The 26541-nt window shown below is 43.4% G+C and overlaps 1 protein-coding gene across 3 annotated transcripts in view; it reads left to right on the top strand.

Moving 5' to 3' along the window:
• The window catches only part of NRK (Nik related kinase), a 124958-nt gene that overhangs the window by 56080 nt on the left and 42337 nt on the right, over nucleotides 1–26541 (top strand). The window contains exons 5-15 of one of the 3 annotated variants that reach the window (XM_035891972.1): nucleotides 551–661; nucleotides 2387–2477; nucleotides 4589–4719; nucleotides 7852–7906; nucleotides 10101–10179; nucleotides 10878–11053; nucleotides 12550–12622; nucleotides 13036–13231; nucleotides 14093–14257; nucleotides 14987–15145; nucleotides 19441–19593. In XM_035891972.1, the coding sequence (XP_035747865.1) occupies nucleotides 551–661; nucleotides 2387–2477; nucleotides 4589–4719; nucleotides 7852–7906; nucleotides 10101–10179; nucleotides 10878–11053; nucleotides 12550–12622; nucleotides 13036–13231; nucleotides 14093–14257; nucleotides 14987–15145; nucleotides 19441–19593 (1389 nt within the window). Of the gene's footprint in view, nucleotides 1–550; nucleotides 662–2386; nucleotides 2478–4588; nucleotides 4720–7851; nucleotides 7907–10100; nucleotides 10180–10877; nucleotides 11054–12549; nucleotides 12623–13035; nucleotides 13232–14092; nucleotides 14258–14983; nucleotides 15146–19440; nucleotides 19594–26541 lie in introns of all 3 variants that reach the window. The other 2 variants (XM_035891971.1, XM_035891973.1) reach the window with 2 other exon arrangements.

Here is a 26541-nt window from a genome sequence, read left to right as displayed (position 1 = left end):
TTGTGACTTGTGCTGTCATTCTGATTTGTTGTTCAAGCTTTTTTTTTTTCCCCAATTATTTTTTTTTAACAGAAGTTAGAGAGATTGTCCTCTTCCCCTCCTCTCTTTTCTTGTTGCTTTCCTCTCATTTTCAGTTGGAAAATAAAAAAGGGAACAGAGGGATTGGCAATAAAGCAAAGAAGAAAAATGAATCCTCTGATATTTTTTGGCTGCAAGATTTTTGATGCTCTGCAGCAAAATGAGAAATTTCAAGTTTTGAAAAAATTCCTGTGTTTTTCAGTGCTATTAGCTCTTGCTTTTCTTATTTTTGTAGTTTCTGGGGGAAAAAAAAAGTACGCATAACCTGCAATAGAAGAGGTTACTGAGTTTTTTTATTTATTCAGCAATGTGTGTGATTCAGGAAATGAGAGTTTATGTCACTTGGCATCTGGGAGGGTCGCGTGTAGTTTGCCACATCTTGATTGTGGTGGAGTGGGTGTTCGCACATGGTACCTCTGCTGGCAGCCCATCAGTGCTGTGGCAAAGGTGCGTTGCGTTTGTCTTCCTGCAGTTGGTGATGGAGTACTGTGGTGCGGGCTCCGTCACTGACCTGGTGAAGAAGACAAAAGGGAACTGTTTCAAGGAAGATTGGATTGCGTACATCTGCAGAGAGGTTCTCAGGGTGAGTCGTGCCAAGCAGAGCTTTGTTGCTCATTTGCAACAAAAAGGCCTTTCCAAGCCTTTGGTTGCTAACATAGGTCACTAATGAGCATTACTGTTTCAAGGTTTTGATCCATGGGGCTCGTGGGCTGTGGTCCTTGAGTTCAGAAGAACCTGAAGAAATGCTTGCTTGATATCCCGTAGTATTGTAGTTAATCCCATTTTCTGTATGAAGGACAGAAAAATCCTGTTTCCCATAGCCATCTTCTAAAACTCCAGATTCTGGGCATCTAGAAAAGTAAATAATTTTTCTGTTTTCAGTAAGTCTGTCTTCCACATCAGGAGATCTTACTGCTCATTGCTTCAGCTGTTCATGCTGTGTAAGATCTTTCCGTTTGTAATTTCTTTACCTGCCCACACTCAGGGGTCTCTTTTCTGCACTATTAGATGCAATGTTGACTAAACAGCATTCCAAAATCTGAAAGGTGGCCCTGCTGGGGCAATATTCCCCAAGACAATTCTTGGGGCTATATTTCATTTTATGCAGACTTAGGGCTGTTTGTTTGTTTGTTCCTGGAAGGTACAGAGGATAAAACAAATTCCCAAGTGTAATCTAGTGAACTAGCCTAGAAAGAAAAAGAAAATATTGGAACTTGTAATTCTAAATTCAAAACCCATTACAGAGTTACTGATCCATCTTCCTTGTAATGGAGTTTTACTACTTTTCTAAATAATGGTAAGATAAATGTGTATTCTGGGAGCTGGAATTCAAATGGCATGCCTAAGTAATGCCTGAATAGGTGTAAATCTTTGCTTCTGGAGCAGAGGAGTTGAGAAGCGTGCTCAGTAGAGAACATTGGCCATCTTACAAGGATTTGGCATTAGACTGTAGACTATAATAACTATAGCTGGAGAGCGTGGGGAGAGCTCTTTTGGAAAAAAAAAAATCTTGATGGTCTGATCGAGTTGCTCTTTGTTTGTATGGCTATAGTATCTCTATTAAAGCCATTGATAAAACATTTGGTTTACACTCATGCAACTGAGAACCATGACAGCACGCTGGTGTAAAACAAGAGATTGGATTTAGTCATGCTTGTTTCAAAACAGAATAACACAGTTGCACATGGATTGACAATGTTTCCTTCCAGAAAATGTAGAGGCTTGGTGGAAGCCTTATTTGAAGTAATTAATATTACAGAGGCTAAGCATTTTGAGTGAAGCATCCCCTGGCTTACTATAATGTATTATTTCAGCATGTTTCTTTTTATCTATGCTAGTGTAACCATGGACAATTTTGGAACAAATATTAGCTGAATGAAAACAATATTGACTGCATTCAAAAAGAGGTCCGACATGGTATTTTGAACTTTCTGTGGTCCATTTACCATTGAACATGGTTTTGCTGAATGCAGAATTTAAGCCCGTGTGGCTAGCCAGCTTCTGTCTCTGGTTTTGCTTTTAACACATAATATAAGGAGGCATCCCTTGATGTTGAAACAGATGTTTAAAATATTGCTACCTTGTTCTCTTAACACTTGACTTCAGAGACGCTCCACTACTGTCAGGCCTGAGTAGAGAAGGCAATCAAACGTGCAGTTGCTGTCCTCTCTCATCCCTGAAACTGAGGTCTTCATGTTGCTAGTAACATCTAAAGGACTTTCCCTATAAAGTCTGAGAAGGGTAAAAGAGTAAAAACGCAACAATGCCACACTTGTGAAAGAATAAGGAAGGTCTGGTTTTCTTTTAGGGCTTGGCACATCTTCATGCTCACCATGTCATCCATCGAGATATTAAAGGACAGAATGTTCTTCTCACAGAAAATGCAGAAGTAAAACTGGGTAAGTTTCCTTAAATGTGTGCTAGAAACCTGTTTGTAAAAATTTAAGATTTCCATCTTGTCTCAGAAAAAACCTTCAGTAACCTGAGAGCAACAGATATGTCAAGTAGCATTAATGCTTGTGTGTATAGTGTTTGTAAGGTGTCTGTCATGTGGAAAGACCTGAAAACATGACATGTTCTGCAAGGATGTCACACGCAGCCTGTGGGGAATACAGCTACTTCTGGCCAGTCAAACACAGAACCTGTCTAGTAAGTCACAGCACCATCAGGCCTTCACAGCAGATCCCAGCATGCAAAGACTTCCAAAATAAAAAAGCTGGGAGAATGAATTATACTAATCCATTTCCATAAGGGAAGTGGTCTTAAAGATTTTCATAAATCTGACAGTAGGTGAAATTACTCATGTGTAAGGGCTACCACTGAAGAGTAGCTCTTACTAAGAGTCACCTTCCAAAAATGTCAGAGTTTACTTACTTCCTTTTCTAGCTCTGACATGTCAGTGTTGACAACTTCTGACTTCCTAAGACTAAACTCAAGTACATCGCTCTCTTGAGGAAGGGATGTCTTTCATGTTTCAGGAAGACATCACAGAGAATGCGTGGCGATGATTTATAGGAGCAGTCTCAAGGAGAGCACTTCTCTTATTTGGGATGATCTTTACACTCCTTCTCTCTTTAATTGAATGAATTCACTGTAGAGTTGGAGAACAAAAGTAATAAATATGGCCTGTGGATGTGGGGTAAGATGTTTGGCTGGAGCAAGTAAAAATAAGTACTTTAAATCTCATTATGGTTTAACGTTATGGTGAAATTTTGGCTTCACTGAAGTCGAAGGGAGTTTTGCCGTTTTATGAAATGAAGGCAGGATTTTGCTTGTAGTCTCTAAAAGATACGCACTAGTTTTCAACTATTCCCTCTTAAAACTGGCAAGATGGGGGAGTTGTGTGTGTTCATGGTATTGTATAATTACCAGTCCTACCATTCTTCACATGGTTGACAAGAAAGTTAAACCTTTCTAACTCTGGGTAAAGATGAAACAGATTTACTAAGTACAACAATTTAAAAAAAAAAAAAAAGTTGTTTCCAGAGAGATTTAGCTCATGTATCTTAAAGTAAAGAAGCTAGAAATCCAAGAGGCCCTCAGTCCAGTTCCATTCCACTTCAGCATGGGTGTGCACACTTCCCATCAGAAGCACGCAACGCATGATGATCCCAAAGGTCAGGTCCAACTTATTGTTGGGGAAGGTTTGCTAAACAGGCACGTTAAATTGCAATAAACAGTACAAGTGATTGTGGTTTGCAGATGATCTGCAATGAGGTAACATAAGTGAGAAAATCTGCTCCTTGATGGTAACCATAGGGCTGTCTCAGTCCTTTCTTTTCCCTGTTATTTTGGCTTCCCTGTGAATAGCACTCAAGTGCTATGCCCAGTGGATCCAATTAGTGCATCTTAGAGGTTTGTTCAAAGAAAAATACAATCATATAATTATTGGCTGTGTGGGCCCTTCTTCATATCTGAATGAAACCATTTTGCTGTATAATCCTGATGAAAGTAACACCCTTTTCAGCACAAAGAGCACCACACCATTCAGTCGTTATAATGAGTCTAAGATCAGAATAAACTGGTGTGCTCTCCAGCTTGTTCTAAGACAGTGTATGAATTTGGGAAGGAGCTGTTCTAAACACCTCAAAATGAAGTGATATGATAGTTCTTTCCAGCTTTCACAAATGGCCATGTTAGACACATCCAAATTTACCTTGTCCGTAGATACTATTTTTCTTTCAGATACAAGTTAAAGATCTCGAGTCCTACTCAATGTAGCATTTCAATTAAGCATAAATTATTCTGTAATATCTTCCTAGAGCAATTCCTGTCTGCTGTAACCTGCCTGGCAGATTTGGCATGTTGTTTATTTGATCCTTCTGTCAAAAAGAAAAAAAAAAAGCAGCTAAATTGCAACTATTGGACAAGATGTACTGGAGGATCTCAGATTTGATAGGCATTATAGCCCAAAAGTTTGGAATTCTAAACAGTATGAAAGTAACCAAGCAGACACTGCCACGTGGATACAACTCTTCGTTAATTTATTTTCCTCTACTTGGCTTTTCAGTGGATTTTGGTGTAAGTGCTCAGCTGGATAGGACTATTGGGAGAAGAAACACATTTATTGGCACACCGTATTGGATGGCACCTGAGGTCATTGCTTGCGAGGAGAACCCAGACTCTACATATGATTACAGAGTAAGTGTTACAGCTCTGCATAAGGTAGCAAAACGTGTGGGTTATTCCTGAAATCCTGCTCAAGTACTGCATTGGAAAAGTTCAAACTTCCTTCCTTTTAAACCACAATAATACTATAACTGTACACATAATAGTATTCGTATTATGTGGGTGGTGGCTCTTTTTAAGAATGGAGTTTCATTATGAATATTTTTTTGTGAATTGTTAATACATGAAATACACTTTCATGAACTTCTGTGAAAAAAAATACTGATATATGGAGGTTGCAGGTCAGGGTAGAAAAGAAAGGAAGAGGTAGATTTGGAACGCTACACTACTTGAAGTAGCGTAATATTAATATGGCAAGGTACTGCTCTTCTCTGTGATAGTGCTGTTTTACTCTGTATTCAGCTACAAATCCTGAGTTAATTTGCAATAATTAGTATGACTTCACTCATTTATGAGCATGTGACTGCAAGAGGTTTCCCATCCCTTAATGATTTGTGGTCATTCGCAGGGTGGCTGAGGTAAGAAGGCACAGAATTTCTTGTATTTCAGTTTGTGCCCATTGCCTCTTGTTCTGTCTCTGGGCACCACTCCGAAGTCTGGCTTGGTCCCTCTTTAGGACAAGAGGAAATGGCCTCAAGTTGCACCAGGGCAGGTTTAGATTGGACATTAGGAAAAATTTTTTCACGGAAAGGGTTGTCAAGCATTGGAAGGGGCTGTCCAGGGAAGTGGTCAAGTCCCCATCCCTGGAGGTATTTAAAAAGCTGGGCAGACGAGATGCTTAGGGACATGGTTTAGTGGTGGGATTGCAGGGTTAGATTAACGGTTGGACTTGATGATCTTAAAGATCTTTTCCAACCTAAAGGATTCTATGATTGGTCTTCTTTACTGCCCTCCCATCAGGCATTTGTACGCATTTATGAGATCCCCCTGAGCCTTACCTTCTCCAAGATGAACAGTCCCATCTCCCTCAGCCCAGAGCCTCCCAGCTCCAATCCCTTAAACATCTTTGTGGCCCTTCACTGCACCCACTGCAGTTTGTCCTTGAGTTCCTTGTTCTGGGGAGCCCAAGAAGCTATCAAGCACTTTTTCTGGTTCTCTTCCTAACTCTTACAGCGTGCTGATACTGTTCCAAAGAGACTTACAAAGCTTATTCTTTGTCCTCTGGCCTGTTTCCAGCAGTGTTGTCATTTGTCTGTCTATGCTTATCATGCAGGATGTTTTCCAGGGATGGCTTTCTGAGCAGCCATCTTCTGAGTCACCCTCCAGTCACTCTCTGGGTTCAGGTGCTCTCTGGGTTGCCACTTTGCACCTCTCATTCTAATTGGGGCTTCAAAAATATTTTAGAAGAACCTGTTATTGCATCCATTTCCTAGTGATTCAGAGGCTGTGATGCTCCCTTGTTGAGACCTTCTGCGCTGCACTGGCAGAGTGAGGTCACGTTGTGCGAGTGTCAGTCATGACCAAAGAATGTTCTTGGATTTATTTTTCATACCACGTAAATCTTCTACTGAAACCTCAAGAAATTAATCTCCTGTCTTCATTCCCTGTCCCCAGTTGATTTCCTTTTCAGAAGATAGAAGCTTTAGGAACGTGCACCCCTAATTCTTGTGGTTTTGTTGCCTTCAGTAATAATCACAGTTCATCTGCATGCATTTATGTCTGCTTCCGAATAGATTCTGCAGATGGTGGTTTAAAACTGATCAGCAGAGGGTTTTGGAAGCACTTCTGCAGACAGTGCTATGACTCAGAAGGTGGCATGGGGCCGGTCTTTTCTACAGAGATTTATAGTTAATATGATGAGCAAAGTAGCAGGAAGCCACTCTGTAACCTCTTGCTGTTCCAGCTCTGATTAAAAAAAAACAAAACCAAAACCAAAACCAACCCAAATGAGTAAGAATATATACGTACATAGGCACACTGACCTTTACAAACACTGCTGTCATCCTCCCTTTCACCTGTCTGCCTCTTGTGCTTTGAAACTCCAAACCAAAATTCTTTGTAGCCTGGTTGTTTTTCTCATTGTCCCCAAAACCTGCAGTACTACACCTAGAAGAATTCTCTAATTTTCAGTCATTTACTTAATAACAAGTCAGGATCGTGACTCTATTATAATTCCCACCAGTTTTGTTGTCAAATCCCTCCATGAACTATGATGTGAACTGGTTTTCAGCTTGTGTAAAGCAGTTCAGAGCAGCTGGACTGAGAAGGCTCTGTTGATAAAGTCAAATTTAGTTAGAGTGCCAGGCTGGGTATGAGGTGCTAATTCATGTAATGGTACATTGCTTCTAATCTTTGAAGGTTTATCCTTTGCCACTCCCTTTTTAAAAGATAGTTTTAGAGAAGCCTTGCGATTTGGGTGGTCACATGCCTCTCATTTAGCTACGTTTAGACACAAAAAATAGTAAAATAATGAGCATGATTAATCAAGTGGAAGCCTGTGAAGTCTTTAGAGTCATTGGTAGTGTTTCCGATTCACCTTCCAAGATCAAAACCTGGCCCTTAGCATCCAGGTAAGCTGAGAAAGGAAACTCCACAACTGAGCTGAACACACACTGAGGCCTAAACCTGACTGCATGATGTGCTCTCCTTTCGTGTGCCCAAAAACACGTGACTGGAGACTTCATAGACAAAGTCAAACCCCAAGGCCTGGCTATAATTTCTGTTCCATCACTGTATAAACTCAGCAATGACTGCTCTGAAATAAGCATTAAGACCAAGATTTTTTTTTGGCCAAGAGCGGGGGTGTGAGGCACTGCTGTGTCTCACTGCCTCATGAAAACAGTTTAAAAGATTTAAGACATATATTTAAACAGTGCCTGCTATATTCTGGCTCTTGTTTTGTGAATGCAGAAGGCCTGGATTTTGGGGCTGGCTGCTTAAATGATGAATCAGCTGTTCAGAGTTACATGGGAAATGGGAAGCTTCTGGCTATTAGCACATTTCCTAAAAGCTCATTAGGGAATGGGAGGGAGCAGAATGTATGTCACTCCAACTAAAACGACCTGATCTTGGAGAAATCTAGGGAAACTGTAAAAACAAACAAACAAAACCCTTAAAACCAAAAACCCAAAAGAAAAGAAACAAACAAACAAAAAAAAGCTTGAATGCTGCAAGTTACAATGTGAAATGTTTCTTTTCCTGCAGAGTGACCTATGGTCTCTGGGAATCACTGCTATTGAAATGGCCGAAGGAGCTCCTCGTAAGTGGTTTGGTATAAAGGTGGGGGTGCCTGTGCTTTATGAACCTGTTCTGTGTTAAAATAACTCATGCTTGACTAATGCACAGATGTACAAAATTCTGGTTCTGGCTGTATCTTTGAAAATAATCTGTGACTTCTCATTTGCGCTCTTTTGCTTTCCTCTTCCTTTTAGACCCTTTCAGTCTATATTTTGATTCCTTGCCTTCATTTCCTAGGGAAACAAAAAATTTTTCTTAGAGCTCTTGTTAGCATCACTTTGTTGATCACTGCCTGTGGGTACAGCTAAGCAGAAGTGACTGACGTGTTAGCAGAAAAATTGGCTAGGGTGGCTTTGGGTTTAGGTCACTAAGAAGAAAATATGGCAGTGGGAGAAGCTAGGCCTAAAGGTTATATTTTTACTCTGGGATTGACTTGGTTCTCACAGGTTTTGGGATGAATGCTGTATTTACTCATGTAATGGCTTCAGTCCATGACCACATTCTCAACCTGACAGCAGATTGCCGTAGTTTTACAGCCTGCCCTTGCCTGCCAGCCATCCCCCTCGCTCCTCAGGTTAGCCTCTTGCAGCCGTCGGGCAGAGATCGGTGGCTGCAGCATGGATGCAAAGACCTCATGCATTTTTGTTTCTGCAGAGGACCGGTTGCTTTGCCCCAGCACCCGCAAAGCAGATGTGATGTGATGGGGTATCCGGTCAATGCTGAGAGCACAGGAGATGAAATAAATTATACTCTGGCCTGAGCTTGAGAGCACGTAGGCTGTGTTTTTAAAAAACAGGCTTGGCTGTTCTCCCATCAGACTTGGTTTTTAGCAACGCTCAGGAGCCAGCTGGAGTTCAGGAGCACTTTCAGATACTGTGCTTCAGCCTAGCTGAAGCTTAGTCCCAAGACGTGAGTCCGTGGGGGGTTTGCTTTGAGAGAGACTTTGTAGCTTTGCATGCTAATTTCTCATGCCACTTGTATTTGATTTTTTCACTAGTTTTGGCAGGGAAATGTGGTGGATTATATTCTGTTGCGCTGTGGCTTGTTTACTGTAGCATAACAGTGTCTGGGACCCATAGCTAGAAACCAGACTTCTGCTCCCCATCTCCACTGTATCACATGCTGTTGAAAAGACAAAGGAAAAGGTCAAAACCAGAACCCAGATTTGGGAAAAAATGTCAGGTGGATGCAGGCAGAGAAATTAATAGAAGGCAATGAAGGCTTTATCAGACCACAGTCTTCTCACTTTTACTAGTGCTGTAATGCTCTAAGTCCATTCCTGTTAAGAGAATCACTGCTGAAACCTATATATCATAAAAAATCAGCCTCCATATAGTTCCTATCAGCTGTCATTCAGTAGCTCTGCTTTGTGCAGGAAGAGCTCTGACACTCGATATTTCTCTGTGACAGATGGAGCACACTCATTATTCCATACAAAATGCCTGGGATAGATGAGTTGTGACGGTATTTACTTTCTGGAGAGTTCTCTGTAGCTTCAACTTTCCACAACAGTAACACTAAAGAGAAGTACATTGGGCTGGAGAGAAATGTCTGAATGCATGAGTAGAATCTGTTGCAGAGTGTGTAATAACGGTGCTCACGCTGCCGAAACACAGAATAGATGAAATGTGTGTTTAGTCATTATGCTCCATGCCAGTGATGCAGTTTATGAGTTCGCTTCGCATGAGGCTTTCTTCATCCTGCATTTTCTCTTATGCCATGGACAATGTAGCTGAGTTTGGCTAAAATTTAGCTTACTGTTTATCTTGAACCGTAAGTGAGAAGTAATAAACTAGATAAATATTTCAATCCCAACTTTTAACTTCTGTTTATGCGAAAACACCCTTTGGTGTATTAGAAAGGTGAGCTTTGTTTATGTCCTTCTGAAGCCTTATATATAAAAATATGAAGAAAGTTGTGCTTGTTCCTGCCACGCAGCCTTTCTTTCAAATCGGTCTTAACTGGCAATAACAGCATATTTTCATGACAGGTTTCTGTGTACTCAGAGACTTTATTTCTTGGCTGTAGCGTGAATTTCGTTGACTAACGATGCGGCTCTGCGGCGGATGCTGTCCTGTTGGAAGTGGGAGTGTTAGTGGAGGACGGCTCCTCTCTGTCGGGAGAGCCAGGCTCCTGGCCCGCTCAGCGTGGTCGGGCTGCGGGAGGGACACAGCAGGGGACGTGCACCCTTCAATAGCTTGTGGTTTCCTTTGCAGCCCTGTGTGACATGCACCCCATGAGAGCACTCTTCCTCATCCCGCGGAACCCGCCCCCAAAGTTGAAATCCAGAAAATGGTAAAGAGACGTGTAAAAACTGTGGGTTTGCTGCATTGGGCTTAGGAGGATTTTGAGCTTTCTTGTCCGGAGACAAGGGTCTTGTTAAATCCTACAAGTGATCTGTGAGGTCTTCCCTAGGCTGTTTCTAGTGCTGGGTTAAGCCACAGGTGCAGATGTAGTTTATCCTTGGGAAGCAACACATTTCTTTTGAACTCTGCCTAAACTGCAGCAGTCATCGCAGTTGCTGAAATTTGGCGTGGGTGGCTGAAACTGCAGTATAGGCAAGGCTTAGGTGGGCTGCTTGGGGTCAGTGCTTTGTCAGGAGACTGAACGGACATTGTGGGGCTGATGGCAGTCACTGTGGCCTACAGAGATTTAGTGTGTCTTTTAAATGAAGTGTATAAAGTCTTCAGCATATCAAAACAGTACAGGCATTTTTGAAAGAGTTGCATTGGCCAGATTGTGGTTTTATTGATCCGGATGTAAATTCAGGGTAACTCCACTGAAAGGGTAGTCGAGGTGGAGTTCCCTGTCATTTGCCCTCAGCGCTGTGCTGGTCTCAGGAGGCACACTGGTGGCAAAACTCAAATTGTCTCATGCAGTTCCAGTGCAAAAGGAAACCTTGTGAAGTTAGTGCTTTCCATCACTCAGAGGTAGTGCTTGGCACACAACTTGGAAAGTATTATTGTTTTCCTCCACTTTCCTATCTTTTTCAGGTCAAAGAAATTCTTAAACTTCGTTGAAAGCTGCCTTGTAAAAAATTATTTGCATCGTCCGTCCACTGAAACCTTGCTTAAGCATTCTTTCATCCGAGACATGCAGAATGAACGGCAAGTGCGCATCATGCTGAAAGACCACCTGGACAGGACCAGGAAGAAAAAGGGAGAGAAAGGTAACGTGGCAAAACCAAAATAAAAGTCACTGCACAGAGTAGGTCCTCTTCCAATTTTGGCAGCAGGGTACAAGGCAGATGCAACTGAAATACTATAACCAGGAAAACCATGAGAAAGTGTTGTCCTTGGTAGTGGTGGGGCACACAAAAGAGACCTCGAGAAGACCTCCAAGCTCCAGCAAAACACAAATGGGTATAATGAGTCTTCTACTTCACAGGGTAGCTGAAGAAAAAGAGAGACTCTTGAGTTTGTCCCAAATGCTAGCCTTACTCTTCAGAGCAAATCCTGGAAGAAACAGTGCTGGAGTGGGGACGATACTTGTGTAAATGCCCGTGTGCAGCAGACTAAAGGCTGTGCAAAGTGGAGAGACGGCCATAGCCTGTTGACCACCAATTTTCCCTGCCCTCTCTCCCCTTTTCCTCTTCTGTATATTTTATTCTGGCAGGGACACTGTGAAGATTGGTGATTGTGAGGGCAAACGCGGGAAGCACTATACAGTTGGAAAGTGACTGATAAACTCTAAGTATCCATTTGACAACAGGAATATTTGTGCCTAAAATGAAATTGCTGTTACAATGTAGATTTACTGACTCCAATAGTAGTTGCAAATTCTGCCACCTCTTTCAGCTTGAATCTCAAAGCTCATCCAAGTGAAAGGATAGCAAGTTCAAGTTCCTCATGAATGCCCTTGAGGGGGGCAGGGAATGTAATGGTAACAGTCACTTCTTGATAGATAGTTATATTTTGACCTGCAAAATGCTGTTTTTAATGAAAGCTCCCCTCAAAGGGAGAACAATGTGAAATTGCCAACTATACACTTCAAAATAGTGACTTCAAAAAAAAAAAAAATGAAGTCCCGCTTTAGCGTGCCATATAGCCAGCAATGCAGAGTAGGACCAGTTTGAAATTATCCCTTAAAAGCTGCCTCCATGTTAGTCTTGGAGAACTTCAAAAGTGTGGGTCAGCTTCTTCTGAACTGCTGTCCTGAAACTAGCATTAATTTATTCTCCCTGTTTCTTTTTTTAATTATTCATTTTAATACGAAAGAAGCCTGGATTTACTGTAGGCCTCAGCTTAGCCGTACAACAGGTATACAGTAGCAGGGAAGGGCAGTACAAGTCTTTTATGTCCTATCTAAATTTCTTTCTGAAGAACTCGTCTGCTGGTGGTGTTATGTGGGTTGGATTTCTCTGTGGGTTTAGCCTAATTTATTTCAGATTATGGAAATAGGTTAGTTTTGCAAAACCAATACAGTCAGTCAAGGGAAAAGGTGGGAGTGTGTAAAGGAGCTGCCCTGAAATGTTGTCTGAACTAGATCTTGAATTATGTATGTGGATATCTTGCCTCCCCTCAGCCTCCCAGTGCAACCTGTGGCTTTTAAATTCATGCTGAGCTACATGTGGTTCAGGTTGAGTGCTCAGAAACAAAGTTCAAGATCATGTCTTCGATAACACAGCATCCTCCACTGCGCTTTGTTTATTGTTCTCTTTTTTAGAAGAAACGGACTATGATTACAGTGGAAGTGAGGAGGAAGATGATGAACTGAATGAAGATGAAGGAGAACCAAGGTTAATTTTATTACTGGAATAGAAAATTTGACTGCCCAAGCTGTTGTCATTGAGGCAGCCCTCCTCAACCTGAACGGCTTTCTTAACTTGCTCTGAATCCCCTATCTCCTGAATTCCCTCTGGTAGCTTTAACTGTTTTGTAGCTCTGAAATATAACTGCTGAGTATAAGACACCTGTAATAAGCTGCTGCTTAGTTCCCCTGCAATAGGGAGGAAACTCTCAAATGAAGGACCCAATAAACAGCTTCAGGCGGTTTTGTAGCACAGTAAAGTGCGGATGCATAGTCAACATGCTGGAGATTTATCAGAACACCTTAATTTGCTAGCCCAGGACAACAAGCAATTCCCAATGCACCTTGTATTCTCTCTTTAGTGTTATGTTTAGTCATGTAGATACCTCCACTTTGTTTCAGCTCCATAGTTAATCTCCCAGGGGAGTCAACGCTCCGCCGTGAATTTCTGAGGCTGCAGCAGGAGAACAAAAACCGCTCTGACCCTCATCGCCAGCAGCAGCAGCTGAAGGACCAGGAGAAATACAAGAAGCAGCTGCTGACGGAGCGGCAGAAACGGATCGAGCAGCAGAAGGAGCAGAGGAGGAGGCTGGAGGATGTAGGGAGTGGCTTGTATTGTTGTTCCACGTCTCATCACAAATAAAAAAAATGTGCCTGTAGAGAATAGGCTTTGAAAGGCAAGAAGGCTGTGTTAAATTGTTAGCACAACCTGGACTGTAGTCTTTAGCCTTGGGAGAACTGTATCACTTTTGAACACAATGATTTTAAATGTTTTTAAATGGGCTCTGTCTTTTTCATGCTGAAAACCTGCCCTGAGCTTTGGGAGTGGAAGGGCATTTTGCTTGAGTTTGTTTGGCGGTGGAAGCCCACACAGATGGGACAAGAGATCCTGATTTCTTTCTCATGTGTGTTGCCCAATTTGGAGTCTGTCTGTCTGATCCAGAGTCTTGGCCCTGCTTCTGTTTAAGATGTTACAAGATAGCTGACGCCTTTTCAGCTGTCTGTCATGCTATGGTGTTGGAGGCATTGCTAAATCACTAACGTGTCTCTTCTCATGAGTATCTGATGAAATTCAAGCATTGTGCAAACACAACGGAGCTGGCATTTGTGAAGCATAGCACTGTGCTGGCAAAGCAAGGGGACTCTGGAAAAACCCTTCCATCTCAAAGTGACGGGAAGACATTTGTCATTAGATTAGCTGCCAGCCATCACAGAGATCTCGCATGCCTGCTTAAGTGAATGGCAAATGTGTCCTCGGCTGCCAAAAGGGCAAAGGTTTCACTTCAAGTTTGGCAGTTAATGCGGTGGCAGCTTGTGGCTGTCTGCTTCTATCGGGCATCCCCTGCTAGAGACTGCGAGGCAGGAAACGGGCCTTCTGATTAACGAACACTGGTATAAGTAATTGGTGGGTACGAAAGTAAAGTAAAATAAGCAGTGTTATTCCCTGGCTCTCTTCCAGCATCAGAGGCGAGAGCAGGAGCTACGAAGGCAGCAGGAGTGTGAGCAGAGGTGGCCAGAGGCTAAGGCCATTCAGAGGAAAGAGGAGAGGTGTAAAGAAGACAAAAGGGCTGTGGAAGATGAACGGTTCATAGTAGAAGGACAAAGGAAAGCAGAAAAGAAGCAGGTATGTAAAGAGTGTTTACTGACAGCAGTGGGCAGCTCCCTGTTCCTGTAGCTGATGGCTTTCTCAGTTCCCTGAGCATGTTCCTGTCCGCTGAGTCACAGACCAGAGAGGGGCTTGTTCTCGGATTCAGCCTTATTTTGAGTTAACTTACGTGTTACTGAGTCATCCTCCTTATCTACAGCAATGACACTGCCTCTCCCACTTCTGTCCCTGCTGTTTTTCTGTGCTGAAATGGTCTTCAGTCTGATCTAAAATATCTTTACCCCGAAAGCTTCCAGCATCAGCTCAACCTAAGCTTAAATCTCCAGTTTCTATTTGGGTTGTAACCAGGACTGTTTCTTTTTCACAAATAAAAATGGAGCAGGGGTTGTTTTTAATGCTGAAGTCTCATTTTCAAGTCTGGCACCTTGGCGACAATGTTTTTCTAATGTTTCAGCAGCAAACTGATTTGTAATCAAACAGAAGCATGGAGTGTTTGATTAAAGCCCTCTGGTTTTAGGAAAAGTAAAAAGAAAAAATGCGATTTTCTGACGTGCTGTCTCAAAAGCCAAACACCAAGTGTTTGGGGTCACTTTATGCTTCCTGTTGCTCGGGGTTGTGGCTCTTCTGCCAGCCCTGCTGAAATTGTGCTTGCTTTGTTCTTTGAAAAGCCAGTATTTCCAGTGGTCAATTTGGTTGTCCTCCAAGGCATTGTTCTCCCTGAGGTTCATCACTCTCTGCTTTCAGAAGGTGGAAGATGTGCAGCACAACAGGAAGGTGCATCGAACTCTCCCCAAAGATCAGACACAGCTGCTGTCTCTCCAGCATGACCACAAGCAGAAGAAGAAGGAGCCTTCCAAGAGTTCAAATTCAGCAGTGCATCCTCCATCAAGCAGCACAAGCAAAGAGGTACCGGCTTGGCCAATGCAGCATTTTGATGCTTTGCAGTTCATGATGCTGTGGTCATGCTGAAGCAGAGAACAGATTGATCTTTAAACCTAAATCTGGGGCTTGACCTGTCTTACTACACACTTATGCTACGGTAAAGCCTTTGGTTTCCATTAATGTAGAGGATAAGGCAAAGGAAAGGTTCCTCTGTCATTTCTACTCAAGTTCAGAGAAGGATTTGACTGGTAAATGGGGAAACAAGGTCCTTCTGGTCAACCAGGTATCATTCCCTTGTCTTCCAAAGAGGAATGAATTAAGGTGGTGTCATCTGAGGTTTAACAGATGTCTTTGCCTGATTTTAGGGTTCACAGAATTGATCCAGACACAGAATGGCATCATGCCTCCTAAGTAGAGATCTCTGTGATGCCTTTGCTTGTTCTTTGTCTCCCAGGACTTAGGTAGATAAGATTTGATGCATCAAGGGTAGCCACATATAGTCCTTGATTAAGGGTTGCGACCATTTCACTCTTTTGCTAACTCTGAAAGTATTTCTGCCCACCAACTTGTTCTGCTTGCTGTTATTATATTGTGAAAAGCTATGGGTCCATTTCACATACATTATCTCATCATTCCTAGCACACTTATTTTTCTTTTTGATACAATCCCAATTCGTGAGGCCAGTTCTGCAGCTGGTGTGATTTGTTGTGTTACTAAAGTCTGGGTCGATGTCAAAATCTCAGCAGATTGTAGGTGCCACCTCAGGTGGCTGTGTCTAAGTAGAATAGTGGATGTGATGGTCTCTGCATTCATGGCAAAGCATCTTCCCCAAATACCCAAGCAAAGGCATGAGGAGAGCTCATGCACATGTATGTAGGAGGAATGCAGAGCGCTGCTTCTTAACATCTTGCTGCAGTCTTTAAGCAACTGCCCTCTTCGTCACCTCTTTGTGTGTGTGCATTCTGCAACTGGTTCCCTTAGCTGAAATTTTCTATATTGATAAACACTTAAATGAAACTGCTAGGATTGTTGAAATGATGAATTTTAATAGTCTGCAAACAGCTAAGAAGCAATATGAAATCAGGAGAATGAAAGATATTAAGCTCCTTGTTAGAGTAGCAGTTTGTGAAAACAAAGAGAATAATTCTGTTTGAAGTACAACTTAACTGTCAAAAACCCAAATGCCCTAGCTCCAAAGGCTTTGTTGCATTAACTGATTAAACAAATCATTACTGAAATTTGAATGAACTCCTCTTGAAATCAGTATTTGCTTGATGGTGGAGGGCTGGGTCTTATTCCAGCTGGGAAGTAAATTGGGTGTGGACAGAGAAGTAAGCTGCTTTTGCTAAATACACAGTATCAAAGTCAATAGAAATGCTTTGCTTTTGCTAGGCTTCCAGTGGGTGGGGAGAAAATGCAACTCAGTTGAGTTAATTTGACTTTCTTTTCTATTTCATTGTAGTTAGAAGTCAAAAGAACTGCAAAATGTCATCTTAAATACTCATCTCTGGTTTTGGCATGTGTTTTGTAAATGACCACTTTGTAGCAGGATGAAATGTATTATGGAATTCAGTGTGCAGTCACTGTTAACTTTTAATTTAGTGGTTAAATAAAATATCACTAGTTGCAGATAAAGTGCTGCCTGCCTTTTAGGTTCACAGCACGAGGCTCATGTTGTTATGGCTACCATAATATACTCTAGTTTTAAGGATAAATTATTTTACAATTATTACTTATTTAATCTCAGAACTTCTTGGAAGTCACAGATACTTCTGCTAAAATCATAATTGGTGGTACAGGGTTGCATTTTTTTGGTTGAAGTTTGAGACTTCATAATTATGTCAGCAGTCATAATTGTTCACAACAATTTAAAAATGCTTTGAAGTTTTGACGGCTTTTAACAGTGATAACTCAGTGAATTTGTTCTTGTTGATATTGATCTTTCCCAGATTATTAGCCAAAGAGATGCTAGTTTCTCTGTTGGGAGAGATCTACACAGGGATAGTGATAGCCAAGGACAAGTTTGTCTGCATACTTTTTAGGGCTCATTGGCATTTGCAGGACCAATTATTGATACACAAAAACTCTCCAGAATTATTGTGGCATTGAGGCATTAAAAACAAACAAGCAAAAACCCCTGAAGCCCTCCAAAGCCTCAAGTTTAATGTTTGAGGCCAGAGAAACCTTTCTTGGGAGTTACTAATCTTTGCCATTGCAGTCACCCTGCTGCAGGCAGGCCAGGGTGGGCTTCCCCAGGTGTGTGCAGATGGGAGCTCACTCTGTGCTGTATCAGGTCCCACCAGCACCAGAGCCACTGAGCTGAGAGGCAAGGACTCAGGCTTGCCACTGCACTGGTTCTGTGCCTGGGTAGGGGCTGGTGTCAGTTCTGAGAGCCCAGGGTGTTGGCTGCATGGGTTTGCATCTGGATCATAGAATCATAAAATTGTTTAGGTTGGAAAAGACTTTTAAGATCATCAAGCCCAACCATTAACCTAACACTGCCAAGTTCACCACCAAACCATGTCCCTAAGCACGTTGTTTACCCATCTTTTTAATACCTCCAGGGATGGGGACTCGGCCACTTCCCTGGGCAGCCCGTTCCAGTGCTTGACAGCCCTTTCAGTGAAGAAATTTTTCCTAATGTCCAATCTAAACCTCCCCTGGTGCAACTTGAGGCCATTTCCCCTCATCCTAACACCCGTTACCTGGGAGCAGAGACTAACCCCCAGCTCCCCCCTCCTGTCAGGCAGTTGTAGGGAGCAATAAGGTCTCCCTTCAGCCTCCTCTGCTCCAGGCTGAACACTCCCAGTGCCGTCAGCCGCTCCCCATCAGCCTTGGGCTCCAGACCCCTCACCAGCTGCGTTGCCCTTCTCTGGACACGCTCCACCCCCTCCATGTCCTTCCTGGATTGAGGGGTGGCCGTCTTGGCCACCTGGGCATACTGCTGGCTCATATTCAGCTGGCTGTTGACCAACACCCCCAGGTCCCTTTCTGCCAAGCACCTTTCCAGCCATTCATCCCCAAGCCTGTAGTGTTGCATGGGTGGTTGTGACCCAAGTGCAGGACCCAGCACTTGGTCTTGTTAAACCTCATACAATTGGCCTTGGCCCATCAATCCAGCCTGTCCAGATCCCTCTGTAGAGCCTTCCTACCCTCAAGCAGATGAACATTTCCACCCAGCTTAGTGTCATCTGCAAACATACTGAGTATGCACTCAATCCCCTCATCCAGATCATAATATATTGCATGCAAGCACCTTTTGGGCACAGACGTGGTAGGTAAATTATCATATCTAGCTTAGTGAAACCACTCTAATTTTTACATTTTTTTCTTGCTTATGGTAAAATTTGCCTTTCATTATTAGGAGTTGCAAGTAATGAAAATCTGGCCTCAAGAGTAAAGTAACGATTGAGTTCACTGGGGCTAGAATTTCATGGTATTTGGCTGTGGTTGCTTGTTTTAATAAGTTGGGGGGTTTTGTGGAGGGTTTGTTTTTGTGTTGTTTTTTCCCCCATTGAGATCTGTGAGGCTAAGTGAAATCATTTTCTATCTCCTCAGCAGTTTCCTAGGCTGTGTTAAGAATATGTTTACCTTCCTGACATAGGCACAAACATCCACATATAGTGAGAGGTACCATTAGGAATGCCCACCCAGACACAGGTAACTGGGTGTTTTTATGGCATTAATCTCTAGTTTACTGTATAGAGCTGTTTCTAGGCTGCTGAATTGGAGGATATGCTAAAGATTTACAGTAGAGAAAGGAATTAGTCACTTTGAATGAAACTGGAAAGAGCAGTGGGGTCAAAACCATAGGATAAAGATTTTTGTGATGAGCAATGCCCTTGGGAATAAAAGGACCTTTATTCCTTCTAGATCATGTTGCTCAGTCTTTTCCGTAGTACAAGTAACATACCAATAGAGTGTTAAAAGTGTTTTAAAGTAGAAAGCAATATGCAGTAATGTGAACGTTGTAGAAGGGGGTAACAAAGACACAGCAAAACAGGCTGTACATTGTCAAAAAATAAGTAAATACAGACAGATGATTCCTCCCAGCTAAAATCCCAGCCTGCAGCAAATGGGATGGCCTAGAATACAGCACATGGCAACTCGGGCCCTTTTCCTTGCTGCAGTTTGAAGACTTGGGGGAAAAGGAAGGGTTGCAAACAGAGGCAATACTGGTTTGTATTGTACCAGGGCTGACCTCTCCCCGATGGGGAGGTCCATCAGAGTGGATGCACACTGTGCTGCTGTTGGACAACATCCAGGCTCCAGAGCCTGAGGCTCAGTGTGCAACATGCTGCTGCTTTTCTCCTTCTCAGGCCGAGGACCGAAAAAAGAAAAGTGACAGCATCCAGCCTTCCCTCCAGTGGCCAGCGGTGCTGGGGCACGAAGCCATGCCACATGCCAGGATGGGATCTGGCAGCAGTTCCAGCCCTTGCACCCCCGCACCACAGAGAGCCGTGTTAGTACAGGTACGGTACTGCTGCCCCAGGTGGGGAGGAGGAAGCACGGGTGGTTCCTAAGGAGAACAGCACATCAGAAACCTGATTCCCTTCACTCCTGGCACAAATGACTGAGGCCTGTGCAAGCCAGCTCAGGGGTTTTTAGTGCCACCACATGCTGTGAAGTTCTACATGGAATTATACTTAGGCATGGCAGATCAGGGTTTAGATAACAGTTATTTTTATGTACTTAATGCCTGATTGCTGATTCCAACTCTTAGATGTTTCACAGAAAGCATGAATGACTGTGCTTTTGCAGTCCCTAGATGATGTATTATTTATATGGCACCATAAATATATGTGGCACTTTACAAAACAAGTCCAGAGCTAGAATTTTTATCCCTGAAGAACATATAAACAAGCAAGACTGTTAGTGATCTTATGAAGTAATCTAGAAGTATACGGAGATGCAACAAGCACCAATGCAGAGTCAGATTTTGCCTGTGGATAGAGCCCAGGCCCGTGACTTAAAATATTTCAGTATTAGAGGCAGAAGTGGTATCTAAACAGTACCTATACAGTGTAAGCACTCTGATAAAGTTCTGCATTGGAATCCCTCTCTCAAAACATTTTAGCTCCTGCTATTTCTACCAGTTCTGGGAGAGGTGATTCAGAGTTCTCAGGGTGCCCAAAAACTCAGCTACCTTTCAACATACTATTCTTTCAAGTGCATGAAATAAGTAGCTTAGACTGCAGTTACTTTTTTCTCCTGTCTCTTGTGAAGGGACTGCAAGCACATGTGATCAAAAGAAAAACAAGATCGCAAGTAGAAATGGAATAAACTACTGTATGTATGAGCACAGCTCATTTAAGCTGGAAGTGTCCACTTGCTTTGAAAACATCCGCAGTGGCAGGAATAATCTTATTGCCTTTGCAGTCCCCCACAGCACTTCATTTGTGCATTCATTCATCCCTCCAACAAGGATATACAATCATAGTGCTTGTTTTATTCTTGGCAGCTCTCAGTTGTGCTGGACTCCTGGATGGATGCATGGATGTACAGCTTCTGATCCATCTCTCCAGTCGCTTCTGTGGGATTTAGCTAGTGGTACCCACAGCAAAGTGGGATTCAGATCAGGCTTGGGCATTCTTTGTGTGCTGCTGTGGCATCTTGTGTCCTTTTTCCTTGTGCATTGGATCTTGGAATCAAAGGGGGAAGATCAGACCGCCAAGGAGGATGGGCTATTAGTTTCAGCTCAGCTGTTTTCAGAGCATATCGTGCTGTCTTGCCGCTGAGCCCTAGCAGCAGGGCAGGCCTGTGTACTTCTTTGAGGCTACCTGAAGTTATGGGTTATTACTATGAGGTTAGGTTGTATTATCCCAAGCTTTTCTTAAGCTCATTGCTGGGCACTGAAATCCTGCTTGGCGTGAGTTTCTGGTGAACATCCTGCATGGAAGATTCTAGAGTCACAGAATGGTTGGGGTTGGAAGGGACCTTTAAAAGTACATCTAGTCCAACCCCCCTGCAGTGAGCAGGGACATCTTTAACTAGATCAGGGTGCTCAGAGCCCCGTCCAACCTGACCTTATGAATGTTTCCAGGGATGAAGCATCTACGATCTCTCTGGGCAACCTGTGCCAGTGTTTCCCCATCCTCATGGTAAAAAACTTCTTCTTCATATGTAGTCTGAATCTCCCCTCTTAGTTTAAAACCATTACCCCTTGTCCTATCACTGCAGGCCCTATTAAAAAGTCTGTCCCCATCTTTCTTATAAGCCCCCTTTAAGTACTGAAAGGCTGCAATCAGGTCTCCCCACAGCCTTCTCTTCTCCAGGCTGAACAACCCCAACCCTCTCAGCCTGTCCTCGTAAGAGAGGTGCTCCAGCCCTCGGATCATTTTTGTGGCCTCCTCTGGACCCGCACCAACAGGTCCATGTCTTTCCTGTGCTGAGGGCTCCAGAGCTGGATGCAGTACCTCAGATGGAGTCTCACCAGAGCAGAGTAGAGGGGCAGAATCACCTCCCCCGGCCCTGCTGGCCATGCTGCTTTTGATGCAGCCCAGAATACGGTTGGCTTTCTGGGCTGTGAGCACACATTGCCAGCTCATGTCCAGCTTTTCATCCACCAGTACCCCCAAGTCCCTCTCGGCAGGGCTGCTCTCAATCCCTTCTCCCCCCAGCCTGTATTGATACCAGTGGTTGTCCTGACCCACGTGCAGGATCTTGTGCTTGACCTTGTTGAACTTCATGAATTTCACACAGGCCCACTTCTCAAACTTGTCCAGGTCCCTCTGGATGGCATCCTGTCCCTGAGGTGTGTCAACTGCACCACTCAGCTTGGTGGTGTCTGCAAATTTGCTGAGGGCGCACTCAATCTCACTGTCTATGTCATTGATGAAGATATGAAACAGCACTGGTCCCAGTACCAGTGGGTACCTGGGGGGATACCACTCATCACTGATCTCCATCTGGACACTGAGCTGTTGACCACTACTCTCTGGATGCAACCATTCAGACAATTCCTCATCTACTGAACAGTCCACCCATCAAATCCATATGTCTTCGTTTTAGAGGGAAGGATATTATGGAGGACCATGTTAAATGCCTTTCAGAAGTCCAGATAGACAACATCTGTAGCTCTTCCCTTGTTCACTGATGCAGTCACTCCATCATAGAAGGCCACTAGTTTGGTCAGGCAAGACTCATCCTTGGTGAAGCCATGCTGGCCGCCTCAAATCACCTCCCTGTTGTCCTTGTGCCTTAACACAAGCTTCTTAGGAGGATCTGTTCCATGATCTTCCCAGGCATAAAGGTGAGGCTGAGAGGTTGGTAGTTCCCAGGGCCCTTCTTTCCACCCTTTGTAAAAATGGGTGCAATGTTTCCCTTTTTCGAGTCACAGGGGACCTCACCTGACTGCCATGACTTTTCAAATATTATGAAGAGTGGCTTGGCAACTACATCAGCCAATTCCCTCAGGATGCTTGGGATGCGTCCCATCAGGTCCCATAGACTTATGTATGTTCAGGTTCCTCAGATGGTCTTGTACCTGATCTTCTCTTACAGTGGGAGAGACTTTGCTCCCCCAGTCCCCATCTTGCAGTCCATCCACTCGAGAGGTGTGGGAGAGAAGTTGCCGGTGAAGACTGAGGCAGAAAAGTTGTTGAGTGCCTCACCCTTCCCCTCATCCATTGTTACCATTTACCGGTTGTGTTCATCAAGGGGAGTATGCTTTCTCCAAGAGTCTCCTGGATTGCCTACAGCTCACTGTGCTACTTTTCCAGCAGATATCAGGGTGGTTGAAGTCCCCCAGCAGGGTATGGATAGTGCCTTAAAAAGCAGGATATGGAGGTGCCTTAAGAATCATGCCATTGTTAGCAGCTCCAAATACTGGCCATGTCAAGCTCAGCATGTCCTGAGTCAGTATTCCTCATAGCACCATACTCATGTTCTGCCTTTTTCTCAAGCTGTGCTTCGAATTCGCTCCATTGCTCCTCCTTCTGCCAGAGCCAGGGTCCTTGTGGATGAGGCTCCCTGCTTCAGCTCTCCCCTATCCTCCTGCTTCTGTTTATGCCCCAGAGCGAGTCTGTGGCAGGCAGGTAATAGCTGGCTCTTGGTGCCTTTAAGTCAAAGCCTCCCTGTGCCTTTTCCATTCAGGCTGCTGTTTGGTGATGGTGGAAGAAATCACCATAGACAGCTGTTGGGAGAGGGAAGGCCCCGTTTCACCTGATAGCTTTTACCTGGGAAAATATTTGTGTAGCTTCTCACATCCTTTTTTCCAGGGCCTGTTTGTCATTTCAAGTCACATGTATTGTAACTGGGCTGAGTTGATGGCCTGGCTTGTAGCATCAGATCACTGGCAAGCTGGTGCAAGGTCTACAGGAAGGACGTTTGTATCTTAGCCTTGGGTAGAGGCTGGCAGCTTCCTTGAGGCAAATATTTCAGCCCTGCAATAGAAGTAGAAGAGTCCATAGTTTATCACATAGTTTATTGCAGGGCATTTGGGATTCTGCAGGAGCACAGTGGCTGTACAGAAGATAGTCCTGCCTTGTTAAAATGCTGTTCCCAGGATGAAAGGAGCTACGTTCTAGGCTGGCTGCGTCCCCTAGCACAAGTCGCTTCATTCCTTCGCACCTTGTCGGTGCTTCTCTGGTAGTACCTCTCCCAGCTGTCGAAAGGAGTGGTGAGGGATGAAGCAGTATTCACCAGCCTCTTTCACATTCCTTGATGGAAGCTACACTATAAAAATTTTATGCTGTTTAAAGCGATGGTTTTACTTAAGAATAATAGCAGCAAGTGATAGATAGTTGTTACCGTGTGGTTTCACTCCCCGCTGGTGGCTGCCCTGTTACACTCTCACAAGTCACTGCTCCAGCTGCTAGAGACCGTGTGGACAGGGAGAAGCCAATCTGTACTCTGCCCTGCTGTGTTAGCATGGAGACCAGATGAACTTCAATGGGTAATTTATAAATCCTCTGAAGGGTTGTGTTTCCTTTTGCTGGTTGGCAGCAGCTGTTGATGCTAATAGCGGCGTGTTTGGATATGCTGCCTGCATTAACTGTAGGAAGTGTTAAGGCAATATGAGTGATGGGCCAGTTAGTCACCTGGAGATTAAAAGACTCACAGCAATGTACTTGTGAAGTTCGATACATGGGTGCCTTGTTGATTTAAAATAAAAGTGAACTGTGGAGTTAAAATGCAAGCTGAATTCATCACAGATGCCTGTGCTGTAGAACTTCTAGCCAGGTTTGTCAGAGAGGCATCATCTGGCATCACTGCTTTGCTCAGACAAAAATTACTTCTTATTTTAAAAGATCGTATTCTGTGAGATTTTGTGGCACCTCCTGGTTGCCCAAATCTCTCTCAAAATTATTTCAGTGGAAATCTTAACACAGCCCTTGAGGTGCAGGGAGCGTGATTTCTCAGCATCTTTTATCCTGTCTCTCTGGTAAGGGAAATGTGAGATATTACCAGATCAAAGTGTACTGTTTCCACCTGGTTTGTGCCTGGTTTGCGTTTGCTGCAGCACGGTAGCAGATCTGGCTCTCTGGTCATGGTGGTGTGGGATGAGCCACTCTGGGCTACCTGCAGAATTTCACAGAGACTTCGTGAACAAAGTCACTGAGTCTGCTTCTCTGCCCAGCGTCTCCCGCTACCTGACTAGTGGAGGAATTTAGCTCACATCTGAAAGGAACTCAATTTATTAATTGACTCTGTAGCATGTTTTCCGGTAGGATTTGCTAGCTAGATCTCTTCTATTGTCCGGAGTAACATGGCTGAAACAGAATGAGAGAGCTAACAATATTAGAAGAACTAACTCTGCATTAGGTCATGGATTGACGCAGTATCTCAGGGCAGATCTGCTCAGAAGTTTAAGAAAATCCTTTTCCTTATGCTGTTTTGTAACAACAGTTGCACTTATCTACCCCCTGTATGTAGATTCAGTTCAAATCGGTAACTTGGGCCACCACCAAAAAGCAATGCAGCCTGTCTTTTTAAAACTTCTTGCTCCTAAATCTTTTTAAACTAGCTCTAGTAATCAGTCTTTTGTACTGTATCAACTTACGTTATAATTTCAGGAAGCAAAGGGGCCTTTTCCTTACCTCTGTTAGGTGTGCCTTTATGATTTGAAGACACATAGTAGGTCACACTTTGCCTACCAGTGCTTTTGGTGCATGAGAGGAGCTGCTGTTCTTTTAGTATTAATTATAATAAAGCCAACTTAAGGCTCAAGTCTGAGTAGCTTAGAATCATTGTTAGGTGGTTTTTTCAACATTTTTCCCCCCATACAAATTATTTTATCTATCAATTATGAAACAATATGATTTTAGGGGCAATATCAAACACTATGATTTTAGGGGTTAGCTGAGACATTTTTGGCTTTCTGTGGAACTGCAAGGTCCTACAGAAACCATCCCAAAAGCAGACGTCACTTCCTGGCTTTACATGGAACCAGTGTACTGGTCTCTCTCTGCCCAAAGAAGGTATGTGGGTACCATCCACAGAGTTTGGATTAACCCAGTCACTTATATCATGATTCAGCAAAGCTCAGCCGTGCTTTTAAGCCCAAATAGTTTTCTGGTCGTCTGCAGCACTCAAAAGCTGGAATTCAGGAAGAAATGTAAGTATCTTGTTGAAAAAGCAGCAAGGGGAAAAGAGAAATCTTCCTGTATTCTGATAATAATACACTTGCTATAAACCCTGTTTCTGTACCCACAATGAATCATTTCAGGAGAACATTTTGCTGTTGAAATAATTCTAGTTAACTAAAAACTACTATTAGTGACAATCATGTTGGACAAAAAACGTAATTTTGACAAAATGGAAGGATATGGATTATGAGATGTTATAACTGCTGAAAAAGCTATTTTCTGTAAAGAGAGTAAACAGAACATGTTGTCCCAAGAGGCAGTAAAAGCACCTGAATATTTAACTAGGTGAACTTCTCAAGACTGTTTTTCGACAGTTGACTTCGCCATGCTGGTCTGGGAGGTTGTGAGGGGACGTTCGAATGGATGTTTGGCACCTTTAACTAGTTTTAGAATTACTACCTACCAGTATTAGAGTGATTTTGAACACTGTTCCCCTTAAATAATTAGGCTTGTAGAATTATAGGGAGTTCATAATCATATTATATTATGGAAAAGCTGTGAACAGTTCTCAGCCACTGTGTTTTACTCTTTAAGACTGGGCAACTGGAGAATTTTAGACTTGGGCTGATAAATCAATAAAATATGTGTCCGAGTCATTCTTTGGGGAAACTGAACTGCAGCTGCCTCTGATCTGAGTTTATTCAATCAGGACACAGGAGTTTGAACTTCGACTCAGACAAAAACTGCCAGACTCTTTCTCGGGCCTGCTGGTGGTGGGGATACTGGTCTGGACATGCGTTTGAGGAAGAGGTGCCTCCCGGCAGAGGTGTGTTAGCCTGCCGGGGCACGGGCTCCCTCCCAACCTGGGAAGGACGTCAGCCCATGGCATTC

This window comes from Egretta garzetta, unplaced genomic scaffold, assembly GCF_000687185.1.
Source record: "Egretta garzetta isolate BGI_Z169 unplaced genomic scaffold, ASM68718v1 scaffold53, whole genome shotgun sequence".
Taxonomy (NCBI): domain Eukaryota; kingdom Metazoa; phylum Chordata; class Aves; order Pelecaniformes; family Ardeidae; genus Egretta; species Egretta garzetta.
Note: the sequence above shows the minus strand (reverse complement) of the source record. Positions and strands in the feature narration are given on the sequence as shown.